The 21803-nt window shown below is 46.6% G+C and overlaps 1 protein-coding gene across 8 annotated transcripts in view; it reads left to right on the top strand.

The window, feature by feature from the left end:
• huwe1 (HECT, UBA and WWE domain containing E3 ubiquitin protein ligase 1) overlaps positions 1-21803 on the top strand; it is a 273934-nt gene that overhangs the window by 91198 nt on the left and 160933 nt on the right. For 7 of the 8 annotated variants that reach the window (XM_080182805.1, XM_080182808.1, XM_080182807.1 and 4 more), the window contains exons 7-17: positions 618-695; positions 6066-6116; positions 7001-7069; positions 7929-8028; positions 9343-9443; positions 12384-12534; positions 15358-15485; positions 19468-19608; positions 20334-20439; positions 21122-21235; positions 21555-21656. In XM_080182805.1, the coding sequence (XP_080038931.1) occupies positions 618-695; positions 6066-6116; positions 7001-7069; positions 7929-8028; positions 9343-9443; positions 12384-12534; positions 15358-15485; positions 19468-19608; positions 20334-20439; positions 21122-21235; positions 21555-21656 (1141 nt within the window). The remainder of the gene's footprint in view (positions 1-617; positions 696-6065; positions 6117-7000; positions 7070-7928; positions 8029-9342; positions 9444-12383; positions 12535-15357; positions 15486-19467; positions 19609-20333; positions 20440-21121; positions 21236-21554; positions 21657-21803) is intronic. The other variant, XM_080182809.1, reaches the window with a different exon arrangement.

Genomic DNA, 21803 nt, shown 5'->3' on the forward strand with positions numbered 1-21803 from the left:
ATTATGAAAAGTGTGTATTTTTTTCTCTCCCCCTATGCAGTACAGTAAAAGATCAGCAAACGATGATGGCATGCAGCCCTGGAAATGAGCAAGAGTTGGTGCCTAGCACACTCTGCCGTGCAATTGTACTCAAGCTTTTTTGTGCTATGTGCTTTTTTTGGAAAAAAGATGACCTGTTAAAGGAGGGCCGTTGTCCTGAAAGATTGGAAGAGGGGTTTGAGGAGTGGGGGGGAAGGGGGATGGAACTGAAAATCCCAGACCTGAAATTGCCGTTCTCCTGCCACCTTTAGCTGGAGAGTTTAACCAGGGTTTTGTGCAGCAACCAACGTTTTCCCCCATCCAATTTCCAGTGTCTTGCCAGTCCATCAGGTCCTGGGGGCACCACCAGCCTCTGATTCAATGTCAGCAGGGCTGGGAGGCTCAGCCACTGGCCCCCCCCGTCTGCCTTTGCCAGGCTCACTTTGGTATTCCAGGCGACAGAACCGTCATAATTAAACATTAGCTAATTTAAAATGTTCAGCGAGCAACAGAAAGTAACTCATGAAGGAGTGCGCAAAGCCATAAAACTGCAAATTGGGTATTAAATTCCCTCTTTTTTTTGTCCTTTTTTCATATAGAAATACCCACCTAGTGCAACAACACTACACTTTGAGTTCTATGCAGAGCCAAGTGCCGAGGTGAAGTTGGACAAAAAGGTGAGGTTTCGTTTTTTTTCTCCCCAAAAAAATATTTTGAGCAGACACTAGTTTAAAAGAACGAGCCTAGAACTCTCAATATCTCCTGCGCCTTTCATGTCCTCGGGACGTCCCAGAGCGCCCCTGCAGTCACGAAGGGAAGTACTTTTTGAAGTGCAGTTGCTCTCTCGGGTAGGGAAAGGCTGCAGCCAGTTTGCGCACAGCAAACAGCAGGGAGAGGAACAGCCGGTTCAGATGCTCTAGTGATGTTAGCTGAGAGGTAAACTCGGGCCCCGGGGAGTGGGGAGAACGTTCCCCATCCTGCTTCCATCTGTGGGAAATTTTACACCACCTGGCTTCTGTTTAGCACGATTCATAGAGTCATTCCGACACTGAGGATGGAAGAGGGTTATCCATGGTAGGGGCAGGACCCTCCCCCTCCTAGTTCGGTCCAGTTGCTTTAATTTAGGAATGTTTTGAGTTGAAGACTGGGTGATTTCTCATCCCCCGGTTTGGGGGGAGGGGCAGGGGTGCGTGGATGGTGGTGACTGATGCGAGCTGTTCAGAACAGATCCCAACTTGATTCCCAGCTGCTGCTGAATGAATGCTGCTGAGGTGCCAGGGCAGCATGGTAGCACAGTGGTTAGCACTGCTGCTTCACAGCTCCAGGGACCTGGGTTCGATTCCTGGCTGGGGTCACTGTGTGGAGTTTGCACATTCTCCTTGTGTCTGCGTGGGTTTCTTCTGGGTGCTCCGGTTTCCTCCCACAGTCCAAAGATGTGCGGGTTAGGTTGATTGGCCGTGCTAAAATTGCCCCTTAGTGTCCAGGGATGTGTAGGTTAGAGGGATTAGCCAGTAAAATACGTGGGGATAAGAGGGTAGGGCCTGGGTGGGATTGTGGTTGGTGCAGACTCGATGGGCCAAATGGCCTCTTTCTGTGTTGTAGGGTTTCTATGACGTAGTTGGTGTCGGCTAGGGAGGAGGAAGCACCTACTAAGTGACTTGTGCATGCTTGAGAATCGCTTGCAGGCAAGATCCAGCTTGACTGTGTGTTTTTCATCGATGTAGGAACAGAAGTGGGCCTTTCAGCCCCTCAAGCCTGTACCATCATTCAGTTGGATCACAGCTGACCTTACCTTAAATCCACATGGCCTGATTGTCATCAAAGAAACCTTCACCATTTTTGCAATTTGAATGGAGGGCCTGCACTATCATAGACTTTTGGAGGAAAGGGTCACCTTTGTGTGCAATAACTGATATAACTCCTGATCTATTATTTTCTTAACATAGAAATAGGAGGAGGTCATTTGGCCCATCAGCAATCATGGCATTTGTGACCTCATTCCCTGCCTTTGCTCTGTATCCCTTAATGACTTTGGTTAGCAAAAATCTATCACTTCCTGATTTAAAATTGATAGTTGATCCAGCATTAGTTGCTGTTTATAAACAACAGTCCCAACCAACTACCTTTTTCACATATAGCAGTATTTGTTAACAGCTGTCACTGCTTCTGTGAGGTAACAAACGGTGTCCAGTATGAGTCCTCTTTAGAACTTGTGTAGGACCCACAAACTCTGTTTTTCTCTCCACAGATGCTGTCAGGCCTGCTGAGTCTTTCCAGCATGTTCTGTTTCTCGTCAATAGCCCCACCATCTGCAGTATTTTGCTTTTAGTCCTGAAAGATCTGGCTGTGTTTTTGTTTTAGACTTTGCTACCCCCAGCCCTAGATTTGGAAAGGCTAGCTGTTCCATTTATTGAACATATACTTCAACTTGTCTCTTACCGTCTCAATCCCTGGGAATATAGCAATAGTTTGTATTTAATCTGTGTTGTAGGTAAAATAATACCTCTGAGACTTTTGGTGAGTCAAAATACAGTAGCTTTTATTTCAAAACTGTGGTGTCTATTCCAGAGTTTTGGGAGAAACTGGTTCCTTACAATGGACTACCAAACTTCTCATAGAACACAAACACAAGTGGGTATTTATACATCGTGAGTCTTAGTGTCAATCACGACACAAGTTTCCCATTCCGGCCAGAACTCCGGGTCTTCCTTGGTCGTGATACAGCCCCAGATTTAATCACAATTTACTGTCCAGCTCGCAGCTGCAGTCATGACATAGGCTTCAATCCGGTCACAATTCAAACCCCTTCTGCAGCAGTACCGGCTTCCCTGTCTTTGAAGTTACTTGTGTGATTGCGGCTGTCCCAGCAGGACTCTTCCTGTTAAAAGCCGGTATCACGATCTGCCATCAGCAGCTGTCAAAAGCCGGTATTGTAAACTACCATCTGTGTAACAATGTCCAACTAACACAAATAGGTAAGATTTGCAAAGTCTACAAAATAACAGCCACATTAAACTATCTGTTTTTATAAACGTGAGAGTTAAAGCATGTAATACATGAACAAATAACTTATATTAATGCCAGGAGCAGTATAAGCTTGACAAGATCAGTCATGATGAAAGGTTATGTTTGTGACATATTCTAGGTACGAAATCCATTAACCCTTTTCCTACTTCAATCTCCCCCTGTTGTTTAGCCCTTCGAGTCCTGCTATTCTTCTGCTCATGAATTTGTTAAATTCATTAATGGTATACAATGAAGGAATGATGTAGCAGCTTGTCTTTTACCCTTAGCAACTTTATTCTATCTATTAGCACAGTGAGGGATGCAAACACCTTATGGTCCTCTTCCCCACACCAACTGTTCCATCTATGTCCATTCATACTCTTGGAGGTTGAGTCAATAACCAGCCTGTCTTTAAGGCAATTAGCTTAACGCTGTAAATGCCAAAGGAAGCACTTGTTGAGATGTTGACTCATCGAGACTGCATTCCCTCCAAGGTCAGCCTACCCTTCCCCAGGTGTGGTGCTCAGAACTGTTCACGATGTTTGGTGTAAGCTGGGGCTTTGTATACCTGAAGCATGCCATCCACCCTACCCCTGCTATTCTAGTTCTCGAGATAGAAAGGCCAGCATTCCATTAGTCTGATGTTTTTTTTTCTGTGCCTGCTCCATGATGTGTGTGCAGGGTCTCCTCACTCCTCTGTCCTCCATCCACCCTATTGTTTCAAACTTCGCCCATTAGATCTCCCCGGACCACCTTACCACGCAAGGGAGCAAACCATGCTAATGTGACATGTCCTCATTGAGCTCTGTGGGCTGTGCTATTCTGAGGCATTGCTGTGTAGGTCTTTCGGGGGCGGGGGGTGGGGGGGGGCCTACTCAACTAGCGTTTGGTTCTGTGCATGGTTTATGTAGACCTTATGAATCGAGGTTCGGACTATATCCCAAAGTGGGAATGTGGCTTCGGTCATCCACGGATTGAACGCATAGGATTCCCTGCCCAGAAGACGGCACGGAGCGACATGAGTCGATGAGAATCCCACTGCAGCAGGTGGTTGCGTAGTCTGCCTCCCTCCCCCGCAATATGTTCATCAAACTGCGCAAGGCTACAATGTAAATTTGCTGCCCTTATTAAAATGGAGAGCCTGAGTGCAGGGGAATACCCGTTGTGACAGATTAAGGAACAACACTGACACTTGTGGACTGCCTTTCACCACCTCAGGAGCTTCAGAGGCAGTGAAGAGTCCTTTGCAGTCACAGCTGTACACAGCTCCCACAGTCAGCAACCTGACTCAGATAATCTGTTCCCATGATGCTGATTGAGAGATTAATATTGGCCTGGATACCAGGACAATGCTTCTATCATTAAGGGAGTGTCATGGGATCTTTTACGTCCACCTCTTAAGTGCTGACATGGCCATAGTTTAGCATCTCATTCAAAAGCTGGCACATCTGACAGTCATGATGTGGATATGCCGGCGTTGGACTGGCGTAAACACAGTAAAAAGTCTGACAACACCAGGTTTTAGTCCAACCGATTTATTTGATAATAGACTCACAAGCTTTCGGGGTTAGTCCCTTCGTCAGGTGAATGGAGAGTTCCGGCCTCAGACAGAGCATATAAAGCACAAAGTTTAGAGATTACTGATTAGAATGCGAATCCTTACACCTAACCTGCTGTTCAAGACCTGAAGTGGCTGACAATGTGAGTGGAAGGAGCACTGATCACAGGTTAAAGAGATGTGTATTGTCTCCAGACAGTACAGTAAGTGAGGTTTTGCAAATCCAGGCAAGTCACGGGGGTTACAGATAGTGCGACATCTGACAGTGCAGCACTCCCTCATCTCTGCACTCTGGATGTTTCTGTTCTCCCAGCTCTGGATGCACAATCTTCTGACTCAGATGTGAATGCCACAGTTAATTCAGCATGGTAAACCCTGAAAGCTCAGGGTGTACCTATTTACAGTAAGCAGGCCGGCTGTTCTAGCAGTGACATGCTGGGTTATACACAGCAGTATTTCATGTCAGCAAATGTGACATTGAATGCTTTTAGATTGAAAAGGTTTTCTGGCCTCGGAGAGCAGTGAGTTTTCCTACCGGCCATGAGCAATCCACTCGGATTTAGAATAAATGAGAATGCAGTCTGTAAAACATCTGGTGGACATCGGGGGTGGGGGCAGTAACCTTGAGGCAAATGCTTTCTTTGCTTCGAAAGATGGGAGTCTTTGAATAAAAGTTGAGCAACAGCACACCTTTGCCCCTTAAGTTGAGCAGTTGTGTCATGGGTTGACATCTAGTAGTAATATTTGAGGTATCACAGGAGTTGGGGAGGCAGAAGTGGTGCATGTTCCCACCTTGCCAGTTGGAACAGGGTTTGTGAGGTGGGGGAGCAGTGGGGGGAGAACAAACAGTCAAGAATAATGTAAAAAAAAAGCTGGAGCAAGCCGCAGAGCATACTTCAATGTTCTGAAAGGGCCTGGTTGATCATTCCTTCCACCCTTCTTGCTCCCTTCTCATATCCCCGGATGCCCCTTGCATCTAAAAATCTCTGTCTCAGGCTTGCATATTCTCACCAAAAATTCCAAAGGCTCACAACCCACCCAGTGCAAAATTCCTCCTTATCTCAGTTCCAAATGTTGGACTCCTTATCCTGAGAATGTGGCCCTGTGTTGTAGATTCCTCAGCCAGGGGAAGGAGCCTGTCTATCTGTCTCGCCTTCTTCAAAGCCCCCCTCATTTTTCCAAAATGCAGGGTATACAGACTTATCTACTCAAACCCTCCACACTGGACAGCCGTTTTTAACCTTACTGAAAGGAAAACCTCCAGCTTTACCCTTGCGGTGAGATTGGATTTGCCTTGTAACGATGGGGTGGTAAATAGATTGGGTTTTGTTTCCCCTTGCCCCACAGTTTCACTGTTTGCTGCTGTTTCTGGATCAAGCTCCCAGTTTGTCGAGGGACTACATCATTCTGTGATGTGGCGGAGCGTTGCATTGCATTCTTTCAACTCGCGTTGACCCATGTCTTGTAACCTCTTCTGTTGCAGGCCACAGCAAACAACACACTACATTACATTCATATAGAGCAGTTAGATAAGGTGAGTGCTTGTAACTTGTACTTTTGTCAAGTATGGGGTGTGGGGGAGGGAGGGCTGGTAGATGTGAAACTAAGGAAATGCTGCAAATGCTAGCAGAGTTAACGTCTTGGGTGTTGAGTAGGGAGGGCAAGCCTCTCCACAGGTGCCAAGTGGGGTGGGCAGTGTAGGTGGAGCTGTCCTTGCTGCGTGGGGTAGGTGGGGTGGTGTAGGTGGAGCTGTCCTTGCTGGGTGGGGTAGGTGGGGTGGTGTAGGTGGAGCTGTCCTTGCTGGGTGGGGTGGGCTGGTGTAGGTGGGGTGGGCGGTGTAGGTGGAGCTGTCCTTGCTGGGTGGGGTGGGCTGGTGTAGGTGGGGCTGTCCTTGCGGGGTGGGGTGGGTGGTATAGGTGGAGCTGTCCTTGCTGGGTGGGGTGGGGTGGTGTGGGTGGGGTGGGCGGTATAGGTGGAGCTGTCCTTGCGGGGTGGTGTGGGTGGGGTGGGCGGTGTAGGTGGGGCTGTCCTTGCTGGGTGAGGTGGAGTGGGTGGTGTAGGTGGGGCTGTCCTTGCTGGGTGGTGTGGGGCAGGTGAGGCTGTCCTTTGCTGGGTGGTGTGGGGTAGGTGGGGCTGTCCTTGCTGGGTGGGGTGGGGTAGGTGGGCTGTCCTTGCTGGGTGGAGTGGGCAGAGTTTTTAGGAGTGTCACTTGATTGATGGGATGAGCGGGGGGGCAGTGAAGAGAGGGAGCGATGTTCTGCATTTGCTTTCTGCAGGTTCAGGGCTGGGTTGGCACCTGGGAGCAGGGTTATCTTGCCTGTTATGCTGATTCAAGCTTTGAGCTTTGAAAGGGAATTTGGCAAGAGTGTGTGCAGCACTAAAGCTGCTTCCTCATTGGTCTTTCTTTCCTGTTCTCAGATATCTGAAAGTCCGTCTGAAATTATGGAGTCTTTAACCAAAATGTATAGCATCCCAAAGGATAAGCAGGTGAGTACATCTCCCTTTGCACTTAACTCTGTGCAAGAAGTGTAGAGCATTACAAGTCAGTTGGAGTAGTGTTACGTGGAGTCTGCACTGATTACAATCCCACCCAAGCCCAATCCCCATAACACACACTCTTATCCTGCTAATCCCTCCTCTAACCTATGCAACCCGGGACACTAAAGGGCAATTTAGCACAGCCAGTGCACCTTACCCGCACGTCTTTCGGAATGCGGGAGGAAACTATAGCACCCGGAGGAAACCCACACAGACATGGGGAGAATGTGCAGACTCCACACAAACAGTGACCCAAGCTGGGAATCGAACTCGGGTCCCTAGCACTGTGAGCCAGCAGTGCTAACCACCGTGCTGGAGTCTGAAATTAAAATGCTAAATGGGAGACAGTGGCATCATGATAATGTCACTGGACTAGTAATCCACAGGCTAATACACCAGGGACATGAGTTTAAATCTCACTATGGCAGCTGGTGGAGTTTAAATTCAGTTGGTAAATCTTAGAATATAAAGCTAGTCTCAGTAATGGTGACCATGGCGACTCTTACCAATGGCTGTAAAAACCCATCTAGTTCACTAATGTCCTTTAGGGAAGGTGATCTGCCTTCTTCCCCAGTCTCACCTACACGTAACTCCAGAGGTGCAGCAATGTGGTTGACGCTAAGCTGCCCCTCTGAAAGGCCCCAGCGAGCCAGTCAGTTGCCAGAAGGTGTCACACTGAGACTCCAAGGCTGTGCAGAATGGGCAGTAAATGCTCATGACTCCCACACTCCATGAACAAATGAGACAAATACGGAATAATGGTTGTGTTTTTAACACTGTTTGATGATGCCTGTTTGTTTTGTGACAGATGCTACTGTTTACACACATACGGCTAGCACACGGCTTCTCAAATCATAAAAAAAGACTGCAAGCAGTACAGGCTAGGCTACATGCTATCTCTATATTAGGTAAGTCACCATAAGCACTTTGCTTCCCCAGCCATAACACACACAGTTAAAGTTGGCTGTTGAGGTTAACAGTCCATTCAACAACTGCAGTTGATGCAGTGTGAACGGTTGTGATGCCACCAGGAACAGATCTCTCGAGGGCAGGAACTCGGGTGCCGGGCAATGCTGTGGCATGACTGACCACAATCAGAGTTTGAGCTGTAGCCCCTGTTCCACTTCTGGAGCAGGTAGCTGCTCCTGGCCCAGCCTCGTGCAGCTGTGGACTGCCCAGATTTTGGTTGATGCTGGGGCTTCACTGCTTGGATAAGTTTCCAGGTGGTGATCGGTGAGTTTGCAGTCAACCAGGAGATGTGCCATGGAGAGGTGGATTGGTTTGAAGGGTATGGAGTGTGTTCCACTGGGGTGGGGGGTACACATCTCGGCTCTGTGTATGGGCTTTTTAAAGATTGTGTGTGGATGGTGTGCTTTGTTCACTGCCGGCCTTTAAGTAGGTTGTTTTCCTTGCCGCCTTCGGGAGGTTTAACGTGAGCTCTCACAAGAAGCCACTCAACCTCTGTTGTTCTCAATGCCCCAGAAATAATCCTACTTGGAGGTGGTTATCTACTATGTTTGTGTGGCGGCACCTGGGCTAGGTAGAGCAGCAGTACCTGTGCCCTTGGGTAGGCTCAAGCAAGTGAGGCGGTGTGGTATCCATCAGCTTTCGCACGAGATCCACTCTCATCTCGACTTGCGACTCTCGTGTTCTGGACGAGTTGCCGGCGGGTTGATGTACGTCAAGAGCAACACCGAGTTATTTTGGCACTGGTCTGTGGGCGGATGGTCAGCCACAGGTCTCTGTCCCCACCCCCACTCTGATTTTCAACTTATTTAGGCAGGAGGCTGAAACAACAGCGGTGACAAGGGGAGAGACAGCATAACGCTGCAGAGACTGAGCAAAGGCTCAGCCATTGGGGTCCTGATCCAAGCAGTTAGAACCCACTGGAAACACCACATCTATAAGATGTGATTAAAGAATCGAACTGCCTCCCTACAACAGAGGCCCTGGTTCATTTTGTGAGGTGATTTATTTCATTCTGCGGTTTATATTAAGTGGTTTTGGTAGAAGGCACAGTGCAAGGAGAGCTGCAGCCTCTGTGTACTGCCTTTCTGCAGGGAGGCCTTGCCGCTGCCAATGAAGGAAATGACTTGAAGTTTCAACCAGAAACCAGGTGCAATGCCTTTTATTGAGTAGCTCTTTGAGGGGGAGGAGGATGTGCTGGATGGGTTTATAATCAGCCAGAGTTTCTGACTCTGTTCTCCCTGATTTTTCTCCAGTTTACTCCAATGCGCTCCAAGAATCTGCCAATAGTATATTATACAACGGTTTGATAGAGGAGCTGGTGGATGTTCTACAGATTCCAGACAAACAACTTATGGTGAGTATAATGTAAGAACTAGGAGCAGGAGTGGGCCGTCTGGTCCCTTGAGCCTGCTCCACCATTCAATGAGATCATGGCTGATCTTTTTATGGACTCAGTTCCACTTATCCGCCCGCTCACCATAAACCTTAATTCCTTTACTGTTCAAAAATCTATCTCGCCTTAAAAACATTCAATGAGATGGCCTCAACTGCTTCACTGGGCTGGGAATTCCACAGATTCATAACCTTTGTGTGAAGAAGTTCCTCCACAACTCAGTGCTAAATCTGCTCCCCCTTATTTTGAGGCTATTCCCCCTAGTTCTAGTTCCACCCGCCAGTGGAAACAACTTCCCTGCTTCTATCTTATCTATTCCTTCATAATCTTATATGTTTCCAAAAGATCTCCCCTCATTCTCCTGAATTCCAATGAGTATATCCCCAGTTTACTCAGTCTGTCCTCATAAGCCAACCCTCTCAACTCCGGAATCAACCTAGTGAATCTTCTCTGCACCCCCTCCAGTGCCAGTATATCCTTACTTAAGTAAGGTGACCAAAACTGTACACAGTACTCCAGGTGTGGCCCCACCAGCACCTTATACAGCTGCAACATAACCTCGCTGTTTTTAAACTCCATCCCTCTAGCAATGAAGGATAAAATTCCATTTGCTGCCTTAATTACCTGCTGCACCTGCAAACCAACTCCTTGTGATTCCTGCACAAGGACACCCAGATCCCTCTGCACAGCAGCATGCTGCAATTTTTTACCATTTAAATAATAGTCCATTTTGCTGTTATTCCTACCAAAATGGATGACCTCACATTTACAAACATTGTATTCCATCTGCCAGACCCTCGCCCACTCACTTAGATTATCTATATCCCTTTGCAGACGTTCAGTGCTTTCTGCACACTTTGCTCTGCCACTCATCTTGGTGTGATCTACGAACTTTGATACACTGCACTCAGTCCCCGACTCCAAATCATCTATGTAAATTGTAAACAATTATGATGCCAACACTGATCTCTGAGGCACATCACTAGTCACTGATCGCTAACCAGAAACACATCCATTTGCCCCCACTCTTTGCTTTCTGTTAGTTAACCAATCCTCTATCCACGCTAATACATGACCCGTTACACTGTGCACCTTTATCTTCAGCAGTTTTTTGTGTGGCACCTTGTCAGATGTCTTCTGGAGCTCCGGATACACCACATCCACAGGTTCCTCATTGTCCACCGCACATGTAATGTTCTCAGAGAATTCCACCAAATCCGTCAAACGTGACCTTCCTTTCATGAACCCATGCTGTGTCTGTCCAATGGAAGAATTACTATCCAAGTGTCTTGCTGATGTTTTAAAGGCACTTGTGTCAGAAACGTGTTTTTATGTTGCTCTCTGAATCAATTCCATAGTTATGCTGAAAGGCCAGGAGTTGGGGCAGGAATAAGTTTGAACTGGTAATAGAGAGCAGGAAAGCCTGGGGGGAAGACAGGAGTAACGCTCAGTGCAGAGCCCTGGGATGCTGTAATTTGATCCCCCTCACCTCCCCCCGCCTGTACTCACTTAGCTTGACACTGATGCTGTTGCAGCTGGCTTCAGCATCCCTGACCCAGTCAGGCTGCTCCAGATTCCTTTGGGTGGGAGATGGCCTTGGGTAGGTGCAGGACACATTTGGCCTGGATGAACCAGGCCCTGAATGGTTGATGAACCTGTGGGTGCTCCATAAAATCTGTACCCCCAGGAGATAGGATTGGCCACAGTGAACTGTTATGAGGAGAGTAGATCGACTCCTGTTCTTGAACGGAGCATTTTACCTTCTTGAGTCTCCTGAGTCCAACCTGGAGCAAGAAGAAATAGGTTCTCTGTCCTCAATTGGAGTATTGTGTCCAGTTCTAGGTTTCGCCCTTCAGGAAGGAGTTGAAAGCATTAGAGAGGGTGCAGACAATCATAGAATCCCTATAGTGCAGGAAGAGGCCATTTGGCCCATTGAGCCTGCAGCGACAACAATCCCACCCAACCCTATCCGTGCAACCTCATATATGTACCCTGTTAATGCCCCTAGACACTGAGGAGCAATTTAACAAGGCCAATCCACATAACGAGACTGTGGGTAGAAACCGGAGCACCCAGAGGAAACTTCACTCTGACGGTGACCCGAGGCTGTAATTGAACCCGGGTCGCTGGCACTGAGGCAACGCTGTGCCGCACTAAAGATTCACAAGTGGATCCGAAGATGAGGAACTTCAGTTATGACAATAGATTGGAAAGATCAGGACTCTTTTCCTTCGAGAAAAGAAGGTTGAGAGGTTTGATAGAGGTGTTCAAAACCATGAGGGGTCTGGAGTGAGTAGAAAGGATGGAAGACAAGAGGACACAGGCTTAAAGTAAATAGGAAAAGAAGCAATAATGAAATGAAGGGGAGTTTTTTCACATAGCGAGCTCTTTGGGTTAGGAATGCACTGGCTGACTCTGTGGTGCATAGTTTTATCAAGACATTCAGCTGGACTTATCTGAAAAGGAGGAATGTGCAGGGTTAGAGGGATGTGGCTGTAGGGGTGATGGCAGGCACTGGGTGAATTGCTCGTTCAAAGACACAATGGGCCGAACAGCCTCCTCGTGCACCGTGTTGGGTCTGTGGTCTGCTTGGCTTGTGGCACTGGGCTGCCATTAGGGTTTGGCCTCTTCCTCCAAGTACTGAGCTTCTTGCAGACCCAACAACCCACTCCCCCTTGAAGGCCATGTAACTGAATGAAATGGTGGGCAGGCCTGGATGCTTTGGGCAGGACTTCACTCGGCATGCAGCTGAAGGCACTATTGCCACAATATGGCAATTTCCCACGCTATAGGAATCTGAACTGAGTGGAGTTAGGATATTGTAAAGCACCAGGTCATGATTTGCCTAGTTTCAGTGAGAATTGTCCCCTCCTTCATCCGTTGTTCTTCCCTCTTTGACAGGACATTAAAGCCGCTTCTTTGAGGACATTGACGTCGATAGTTCATTTGGAAAGGACACCTAAGCTGAGCAGTATCATAGACTGCACAGGAACAGCATCGTACCATGGCTTTCTACCGGTGCTAGTGCGGAACTGTATCCAAGCCATGATTGGTGAGTGTTTTCTGAAACTTCCCCTCTTTCCTGCTGTTGTGTTTTTAAAAACTTGAGGTTCACCTGGGATTCTGTGAATGAGAGGTAATTGGAGAGGAAGGGGAAACACTGGCTTGCTGCAGCACTGTTTCTGTGGGAGTGAATTCCACACATTCACCGCCCTCTGGGTGAAGAAATTTCTCCCCAACTCAGTCCTAAAAGGTTTACTCCTTATCCTCAAACTCTGACCCCAAGCTCTGGACTCCCCCCACCATCGGGAACATTCTTTCTGAATCTACCCTGTCTAACACTGTTAAACTTTTATAGTTTGTGAGATCTAGTGTGGATGAGCAGAGGGATCTAGGTGTATGTGTACATAGATCCCTGAAAGTTGGGAGTCAAGTAGATAAGGTTGTTAAGAAGGCATACGATGTCTTGGCGTTTATTGGTAGGGGGATTGAATTTAGGAGTCGCAGCGTCATGTTGCAACTGTACACAACTCTGGTGCGGCCGCACTTGGAGTATTGTGTGCAGTTCTGGTCCCCACATTACAGGAAGGATGTGGAGGCTTTGGAGAGGGTGCAGAGGAGGTTTACCAGGATGTTGCCTGGTATGGAGGGGAGGTCCTATGAGGAGAGGCTGAGGGATTTGGGGTTGTTTTCGCTGGAAAGAAGGCGGCTAAGAGGGGATCTTATTGAAACATATAAGATGATTAGAGGTTTAGATAGGGTGGATAGTAATAGCCTTTTTCCTCTGATGGAGAAATCTAGCACAAGGGGGCATGGCTTTAAATTAAGGGGGGGTAGTTATAGGACGGATGTCAGGGGTAGGTTCTTTACCCAGAGGGTGGTGAGGGATTGGAATGCCCTGCCTGCTGCAGTTGTAAATGCGCCTAGTTTGGGGGCGTTTAAGAGATCCGTGGATAGGTTTATGGACGAGAAGGGATTGGTTTAGGTTAGTGGGTCATTGTTTTGTAACTGGTCGGCGCAACATCGTGGGCCGAAGGGCCTGTTCTGCGCTGTAATGTTCTATGTTCTATCTCCTTTCTTCTAAACTCCAGTGAATATAATCCCAACCCGCTTAGTCTCTCCTCATATGACAGACCTGCCATCCAGGAATCAGCCTGGTAAACCTTCGCTGTGCTCCCTCTATAGCAAGGACATCCTTCCTCAGTTAAAGACACCAAGACTGTACACAATACTCCAGATGTGGTCTCACTAATGCCCTGTACAATTGCAGTAAAACATCCCTATTCCTGCATTCAAATCCTCTTATAGAATCACAGAATCCCTACAGTGCAGAAGGAGGCCATTTGGCCCATTCAATCTGCATCAACAACAATCCCACCCAGATCCTAACCTTATCACCACACATATTTACCCTGCCAGTTACTCTGATTCTAAGGAGCAATTTAACATGGCTAATCCACCTGACCTGCACATCTCTGGACTGTGGGAGGAAACCGGAGCACCTGGAAGAAATTCATGCAGACGGGGTGAACGTGCAGACTCCACACACAGTTCTGGTCACTCACCTCACGCTGTGAAGGCCAGCATACCACTTGCCTGCTGTATCTGTGCGCTTACTTTCAGTGACTGATGTACGAGGACTCTACAGACTTGCTGAGTATCCACCTGTCTCAATTTACACCCATTCAATGATCTGTCTTCCTGTTATTGTTCCAAAGTGGATAACTTCACATTTATCCACATTAAACTGCATCTGCCATGCAGATTCCCACACACTCAGCCTGTCCAAATCACACTGAAGCATCTCTGTATCCTCCTCACAGCTCACCCTCCCCCCATCCAACTTTGTATCATCTGCAAATTTGGAGTTAATGTATTCAGTTCCCTCTTCTAAATCATTATTATTTAATGTGAATAGTTGGAATCCTAGCACAGATCCCTGCAGAACCCACAAGTCACTGCTTGCCATTCGGAAACAGACCCATTTATGCCAACTCTTTGCTTCCTATCTGCTAACCAGCTTTCTATCCATCTCAAGACATTACCTGCAATCCCACCTGCTTTAGCTTTACATAGTAGCCTGCTACGTAAGATCTTGTTGAAAGCCTTCTGAAAATCTAATAAACCACATCCACTGGTTCTCCATGGTCAACTCAATTAATTACATCCTTAAAAAAAATTCCAATAGATTCGTCAAGCATAATTTTCCTTTTGTAAATCCATGCTGACTTTGATTATCCCACTGCCTTCCAAATGCTCAATAATGACATCTTCGTTAATAGACTTTCCCCCAGTAACAACATTAGACTCATTGGTCTATAATTCTCTGTTTTCCCCTCTACCACCCTTTTTTGAATAGCAGGCTTACATTAGCTCCCCACCAATCTGTAGGAAGCAGCCCAGAGGATTTTGGAAAATGATCACCAATGAATCTACTATTTCCAGGGCCACTTAGTACCTTGGGATGAAATCAGGTCCTGGAGATTTATCTTCCTTCAATCCCATCAATTTCCATCAAACCCTTTCTCTACTAATCCTGGTTTCCTTCAGCTCCTCTCTAAAACATGTTTCTCTCAGAACTTCTGGAACATTATTCATGTCTTCTTTAGTGAAGACTGAAGCAAAGTACAAATTTAGTTCCTCACCATTTCTTTATTCCCTGTTACGAATTCTCCTGTTTCTGACTGTAAGGGGCCTAGACTGAGTTTATTACTCAGGGAAGTTTATAGTTGGTGTGATTTTTTTTTTCCCTGTTGAACTAGAAGTGACCAATTAAATATTGACCTGGTAATCGCTTCCCTTCACTGAATAATTAGCCACAAGATTTGAAGTAAAATGTTGCTAAGTGCAGATTGCTTCTCTCCTTCTCTGATAGATCCATCCATGGAGCCATATCCTCATCAGTTTGCGACAGCACTGTTTTCGTTTCTCTACCACCTGGCGAGTTATGATGCTGGTGGTGAAGCTTTGGTCTCCTGTGGAATGATGGAAGCTTTACTCAAGGTAAGATGTCTTTTGGTGTGGCACAGCAAAGGGTTGTCGGAGTATTCTCTTCTGAGCTCCACTTAACCTGCCGTCCTGAAGAAAAGGAAATAGACCTGCCTGCCTGTTATCTCAGCCTTTATAGATCTTTGTTCACAAACGTTTTGTACCTGGTATATTAATCATAGAATGTAGAACAGTACAGGCCCTTTGGCCCTTAATGTTGTGCTGAGCTATGTCCAAACCTAAGATCAAGCTATCCCACTCCCTATCATTCTGGTGTACTCCATATACCTATCTAATAACCGCTTGAAAGTCCCTGAAGTGTCCGACTCCACTGTCACAGCAGGCAGTGTATTCCACACCCCAACCACCATCTGGGTAAGGAATCTACCTTGGACATCCCTCCTATATCTCCCACCATGAACCTTATAGTTATGCCCCCTAGTAACAACTACATCCACCTGAGGAATTAGTCTCTGCACGTCCACTCTATCTATCCCCCTCATCATCTTATAAACGTCTATTAAGTCACCTCTCATCCTCCTCTGCTCTAAAGAGAAAAGCCCCAGCTCCCTCAACCTTTCCTCATAAGACCTACCCTCCAAACCAGGCAGCATCCTGGTAAATCTCCTCTGCACTCTCTCCAATGCTTCCACATCCTCCTTATAGTGAGGTGACCAGAACTGAACACAATATTCTAAATGTGGTCTCACCAAGGTCCGGTATAGTTGCAGCATAACCCCACAACTCTTAAACTCAAATCCCCTGTTAATAAACGCTAACACACTATAAGCCTCCTTCACGGCTCTGTCCTTTTGAGTGGCAACCTTCAGAGATCTGTGGATATGAACCCCAAGATTTCTCCACATTCCTCAGAACCCTGCCAGTTATATTGTTACAATGCATAGTTTAATGACATGCTTAGAGCATTTATAAAGAGAGTCTGTTCGGTCATTGGGCTAGTCGGTAAGAGACAGATGTATGTAATGCTGCAATCTTTTTTTCCCATTCATTTAGGGGATGTAGACATTGCTGGCTAAGTTTAGGTTTATTTATTAGTGTCACAAGTCGGTTTACATTAACACCGCAATGAAGTTACTATGAAAAATGGGTGGCATGGTAGCACAGTGGTTAGCACTGCTGCTTCACAGCTCCAGAGACCTGGGTTTAATTCCTGGCTCGGGTCACTGTGTGGAGTTTGCACACTCTCCTCGTGTCTGCGTGGGTTTCCTCAGGGTGCTCCGGTTTCCTCCCACAGTCCAAAGATGTGCTGGTTAGGTTGATTGGCCATGCTAATATTGTCCCTTAGTGTCCTGAGATGCATAGGTTAGAGGGATTAGTGGGTAAAATATGTAGGGATATGGGGTTAGCATCTGGGTGGGATTGTGGTTGGTGCAGACTCAATGGGCTGAATGGCCTCTTTATGCACTGTAAGGTTCTATGATTCTATGAAAACCCCCTAAGTCGCCACACTCCAGCGCCTGTTTGGGTACACTGAGGGAGAATTTAACAGAGCCAATGCACCCTAACCAGCACGTTTTTTGGACTGTGGGAGGAAACCAGAGCATCTGGAGAAAACCCACTCAGACACGGGGGAGTGTGCAGACAGATCCAAGCCCAGAATCGAACCCAAGTCCCTGGCGCTGAGAGACAGCAGTGCTAACCACCGTCACTGTGTTGCCTAGGCTCAGCATTTATCGCCCATCTGTAGTTGCCCTTGAGAAGTTAGTAATTAGCTGCCTTTCTGAACCGATGTAGTACATTCATAGTCCTGTTAGGGAAGGAGTTACAGGACTTTGACCCAGTGACAGTGAAGAAATAATGATATATTTCCAAGTGAGGATGGTGAGTGGGTTGGAGGGGAACCTCCAGGTGGTGTTGTTCCCAGGTAACTGCTGCCCTTGTCTTTCTAAATGGACATGAACGGAAGGAGTAATAGGAATACAGAGTACTGGGCTAATGGCAAGATAATTGATTGTGTGGATGAGCAGAGATCTCCATATCCATGTGCATGGATCCCTGAAAGTTGGCACCCTGGTTGATAGGGTTGTTAAGAAGGCGTACGGTGTGTTAGCTTTTATTGGTAGAGGGCTTGAGTTTCGGAGCCATGAGGTCATGTTGCAGCTGTACAAAACTCTGGTATGGCCGCACTTGGAGTATTGCGTACTGTTTTGGTTGCCACATTATAGGAAGGATGTGAAATCATTGGAAAGGGTGCAGAACAGATTTACCTGGGTTTGTCTAGCATGGTGGGAAGGTTTTATGAGGAAAGGTTGAGGGACTTGAGGCTGTTTTCTGAAACCCTCCCTCCTGCACCAGTTCTTTACCCACGTGTTCAGCTGCACTATCTCCCTGTTCCTAGCCTTACTACATGTGGCACGGGAAGCAATCCAGAGGTTGCTGCCCTAATCCAGAGGGATTTGATCAACGCATCAAAAATCGTGAATAGCTTGGATAGAGTAAATGAGGAAGAATTCTCTTTGATGGTAGCAGGGTCAGTAAACAGAAAGTGGCAAAAAAACACCAAGTACCGGAAGCAACGAGAGAGAGGGAAGAAAACGATAAAGCAAATTGTGAGCTGAAATGTGCTTTCTGAAAAGGCAGTGGAAACAGATTGAATGTGACTTTCAAAAGCAAATTGGGTAACCCTAAATTGCAGGACAATAGAGAAAGAGCCAGGGAGTGAACAGCATTGAGTTGCTATTTCACTGAAGATGCACTGAATGCCTCCGTATCATTCTGTGATTCTGCCTTGGATCTCAGTGCACCTTGCATCCCTCCTGCACCAACGCGCACGGAATGGTCTCATTGTTAATGGGATCAGAGTGCCTTCTGACAACAGCAACTGAGTTGGAAAGCCGCTTTGTGTGGATTTAGGATCCAACTCCTGCATTCGAAGTGTTCAGGTTCTTCTTGGCCAGTCTGTTGTCTTTTTGTCACCCGGGGCTGGGCTGCTATTTTGGGAAAGAATCTGCTAGTTTAGCCTCTGTACATCATCACACACACGATTGTGCTGACCCTGGCTGAGTTGCCTCAGAGTTGTCATTTACCTGTGCATGAGATGAATTCCACTACCTGACAATAAACCTCGTTAGATTACCCCAAACAATTGTCCTTCAGTGTGGATAGGATGGCCTTGCACCGTATTTATATTTGAGCTTAACAACCTAGTGCATCTTGTGCCTCGGCTTTACAGGCAGATAAGGTCCAATGTTGTGTCTGTTTTTTAATTTCCGGGGGATGAGCCATTAATCTGATGCCTTTTACCCAAGGGAAGCCACCCAAAGGAACAACTGGGCTAAAAGTACCTGCTGCATTTCGAATCTTCCGTACATTCATATTTCCTATCAAAAGTGTATGGTTGTTAGGGCCTTTAATTTATTCTTTTGTGTGGGTGTCACTGGCAGAACCAAATTTTGTTGCCCATCCCTAATTGCTCCTTAAACTAAGTGTCTTGCTGCAGCCTTTTCAGAGACCAGTTCAAATTTAGCCATATTGGAATCACGTAGGCCAGACTGGGTAAGGCCAGCAAGAGTCCTTTCCTAAAAGATGTATTGAAGAAGATGGGTTTTCCTGACAATTGATGGTAGTTTCATGGTCATCATTACTGTGACTTAGCTTTTAATTCCACATTTTATCAACTGAATTAAAATTCCACCTGTTCCTGTAGAGGGAATTGAACCCCTGTCCCCCAGAGTGTTACTTTGGACCACTGGATTGCTAGTCCAGTGACATTACGACAATGCCACCCATCTTCCCAGATTTTTACAGGCTCTTTGCTGTCAATATGAAACAGTTCCCAGTGACTCGAGTTGCAAGCTGTGCCCACTTGGTGGTGGTGTATTTCCGTATCTCTGTGACACACAAGTGATGCCATGGGAAGTCCAGTAGCTACAGCTGTGGATTTGTGCACTGATTTCTATGGGTTAATGTTAACAGAGTAGGTGAGGTATGATACAATAACTTAATTGCATTCTTCTTCCTTCCTTGCTTTCCCTAGGTGATCAAATATCTCGGCGATGAGCAGGATCAGATTACTTTTGTGACCAGGGCTGTCCGAGTGGTTGACCTCATCACCAACCTGGACATGGCAGCCTTCCAGTCGCACAGTGGACTGGCCGTATTCATCAACCGGCTGGAGGTACACCTACATTTGTATTTCTAGTGTGCTGATGGGAGGTGTTTTGAGTTGCATTCTATTCTAAAAGATAGAATCATAATGATCATAATGAGTTACGTTCTGCCTGAAAGTGTGAGGGAAGCAATAGCAAAATCAGTTGTCAGAAAGGCATTGGGTAGAAATTTTAGCTCACGAAAATATTGAAGGATGTGGCATTGGGGTAAATGGATGGAGTTCAGGTACAGATCAGCCGTGATGCCATTAACAGCTCGAGGGGCTGAATGGCCTTCTGTTCCTTTGGAACAGGCTGAATAGGGTCTGTTTGGACCTCCTGTGCAACAGGCTCGAGAGGGGCTAAATGGCTTCCATGTAGGGAAAGAATGAGGGAATGTATTGGTTCGCTTTTTCAAAGAGCTAGTACAGGCATTATTGGCTGATTTGTGTCCGCCTGTGCACTAGGATCCCATGTAGTCCAAATTGTTCGGCGTTTAGAAGCATGCAGTTACATACAGAGTAAAACTCCCTCTACACTGTCCCCATCAAACACTCCCAGGACAGGTACAGCACGGGGTTAGATACAGAGTAAAGCTCCCTCTACACTGTCCCCCCCCATCAAACACTCCCAGGACAGGTACAGCATGGGGTTAGATACAGAGTAATGCTCGCTCTATGTGTTTTAACATTAATTTTGGAGGATGTTTTACGCGAGCAGCCTGTTTCATCATTATTCTCTTTCTTTCTCAAAGCACGAAGTTGATATTTGCAGGAAGGAGTGCCCATTCGTCATCAAGCCAAAGATTCAGAGATCGAGCACAACTCAGGAGGGTGAAGAGATGGAGACAGATTCGGAAGGTAACTGCTCATCTTTGCTTCCCAGCTTTGCAACTGGGAAGTGCTTTAGATCGTGTGGAGATCGTGAATGGTGCATGACAATTGCGAGCTTTCTTGCCTTTGTTGTCTTGCGTGTTGATTACTGCAGCTACTAGTGGCCTCCTATTCATTGGCAGCAATGCTTGTTCTATCCTGAAACATGTCCTATTTTGTTTTCAGGATGTTGAGTCCTGAGTTTGAACTCTATAATATTCACTGTGTTCTGCCATAATCTGTTATTGCTTTTAATGTATCTGCGATATTGTTGTGTGGCCTTCTATACTGACCAAGCCATCAAGTGTGCTGGCTGAGACATGAGGCCACATCTGGAATATTCAGTATAATTTTGATCTCCTTGTTTGAAAACATGACACAATTGCATCAGAAACAGTCCAGAAAATGTTCACTCAGCTGAGTCCTGGGACAAAGGGCGTATCTTATGAGGAAAGCCTGATTAGGTTTGATCCTATACCTACTGACCTTTAGTAAAATGAGAGGTTTTAGTGGGAGCTTCCTGAACAGCCTACCTGTAATGTTAAGGTTCCAATGTTTGGTCTGGGCTTTTCAATAGGTGGGTTGGAGGGGTTGGTGAGGTTGTACGGTTCTATCTACCCCAATTCTCTTTGATTGTTGTTGTAACTGGCGTTCACTTCCCCTCCTGCAGTTTCGGATATCGTAATGGAGAGCAGTCCGGCTCCTTCAACTTCGGCCGCTGAGCCCAGGCCAGATGTGGAGTTGCGAGGGCCCAATACTATCACAGCATACCCACCAAGAACTGGTAAGAGGTGCTAGCTGAGCTGACCCTTTTGTGTGTTGAGCATGAGGGTGTCTCTTCAGCTGGGTTAATATCACAAGATGCTGGGGCAGGGTGTCAGTGTTGTAAATGTTGCTTCTGTCAGTGGTGTGAGGTAAATTTTTAAACATTAATCCCTCAGCCTGTCATTGTCACATTGTGGATTTTGAGGGATCTTGCTGTGTCCAATTTGCCTGTCACAGTGAAACCCTAGTTTAAAGGGTAATTCCTGATCATAGATATGTTTTGGGATGTAGTGATGCTAAAAGGCTGCATGTAAAAGCACTTTCCTTCCCTCTTGCAGGGGTTCAGTGCATCCCGCAGCGTGCAGCCCTATTGAAATCTATGCTCAACTTCCTGAAGAAGGCCATTCAAGATCCAGCGTTCTCGGACAGCATTCGGCATGGTAAGGTGTCCTCTTCATGGTCCTTAACCTTCTGAAAACAAACAGCCAGTCCAATTGTATCTATAAGCATTTATTTTTTTAAATCTGGTGCACCACACTACTGAGGCAGGATTGTGGACAACCTCTGGTAGAGGTCCCCTGCACATT

The sequence above is a fragment of the Carcharhinus amblyrhynchos genome, unplaced genomic scaffold (assembly GCF_965287045.1).
Source record: "Carcharhinus amblyrhynchos unplaced genomic scaffold, sCarAmb.v2.hapA scaffold_90, whole genome shotgun sequence".
In the NCBI taxonomy this organism is placed as follows: domain Eukaryota; kingdom Metazoa; phylum Chordata; class Chondrichthyes; order Carcharhiniformes; family Carcharhinidae; genus Carcharhinus; species Carcharhinus amblyrhynchos.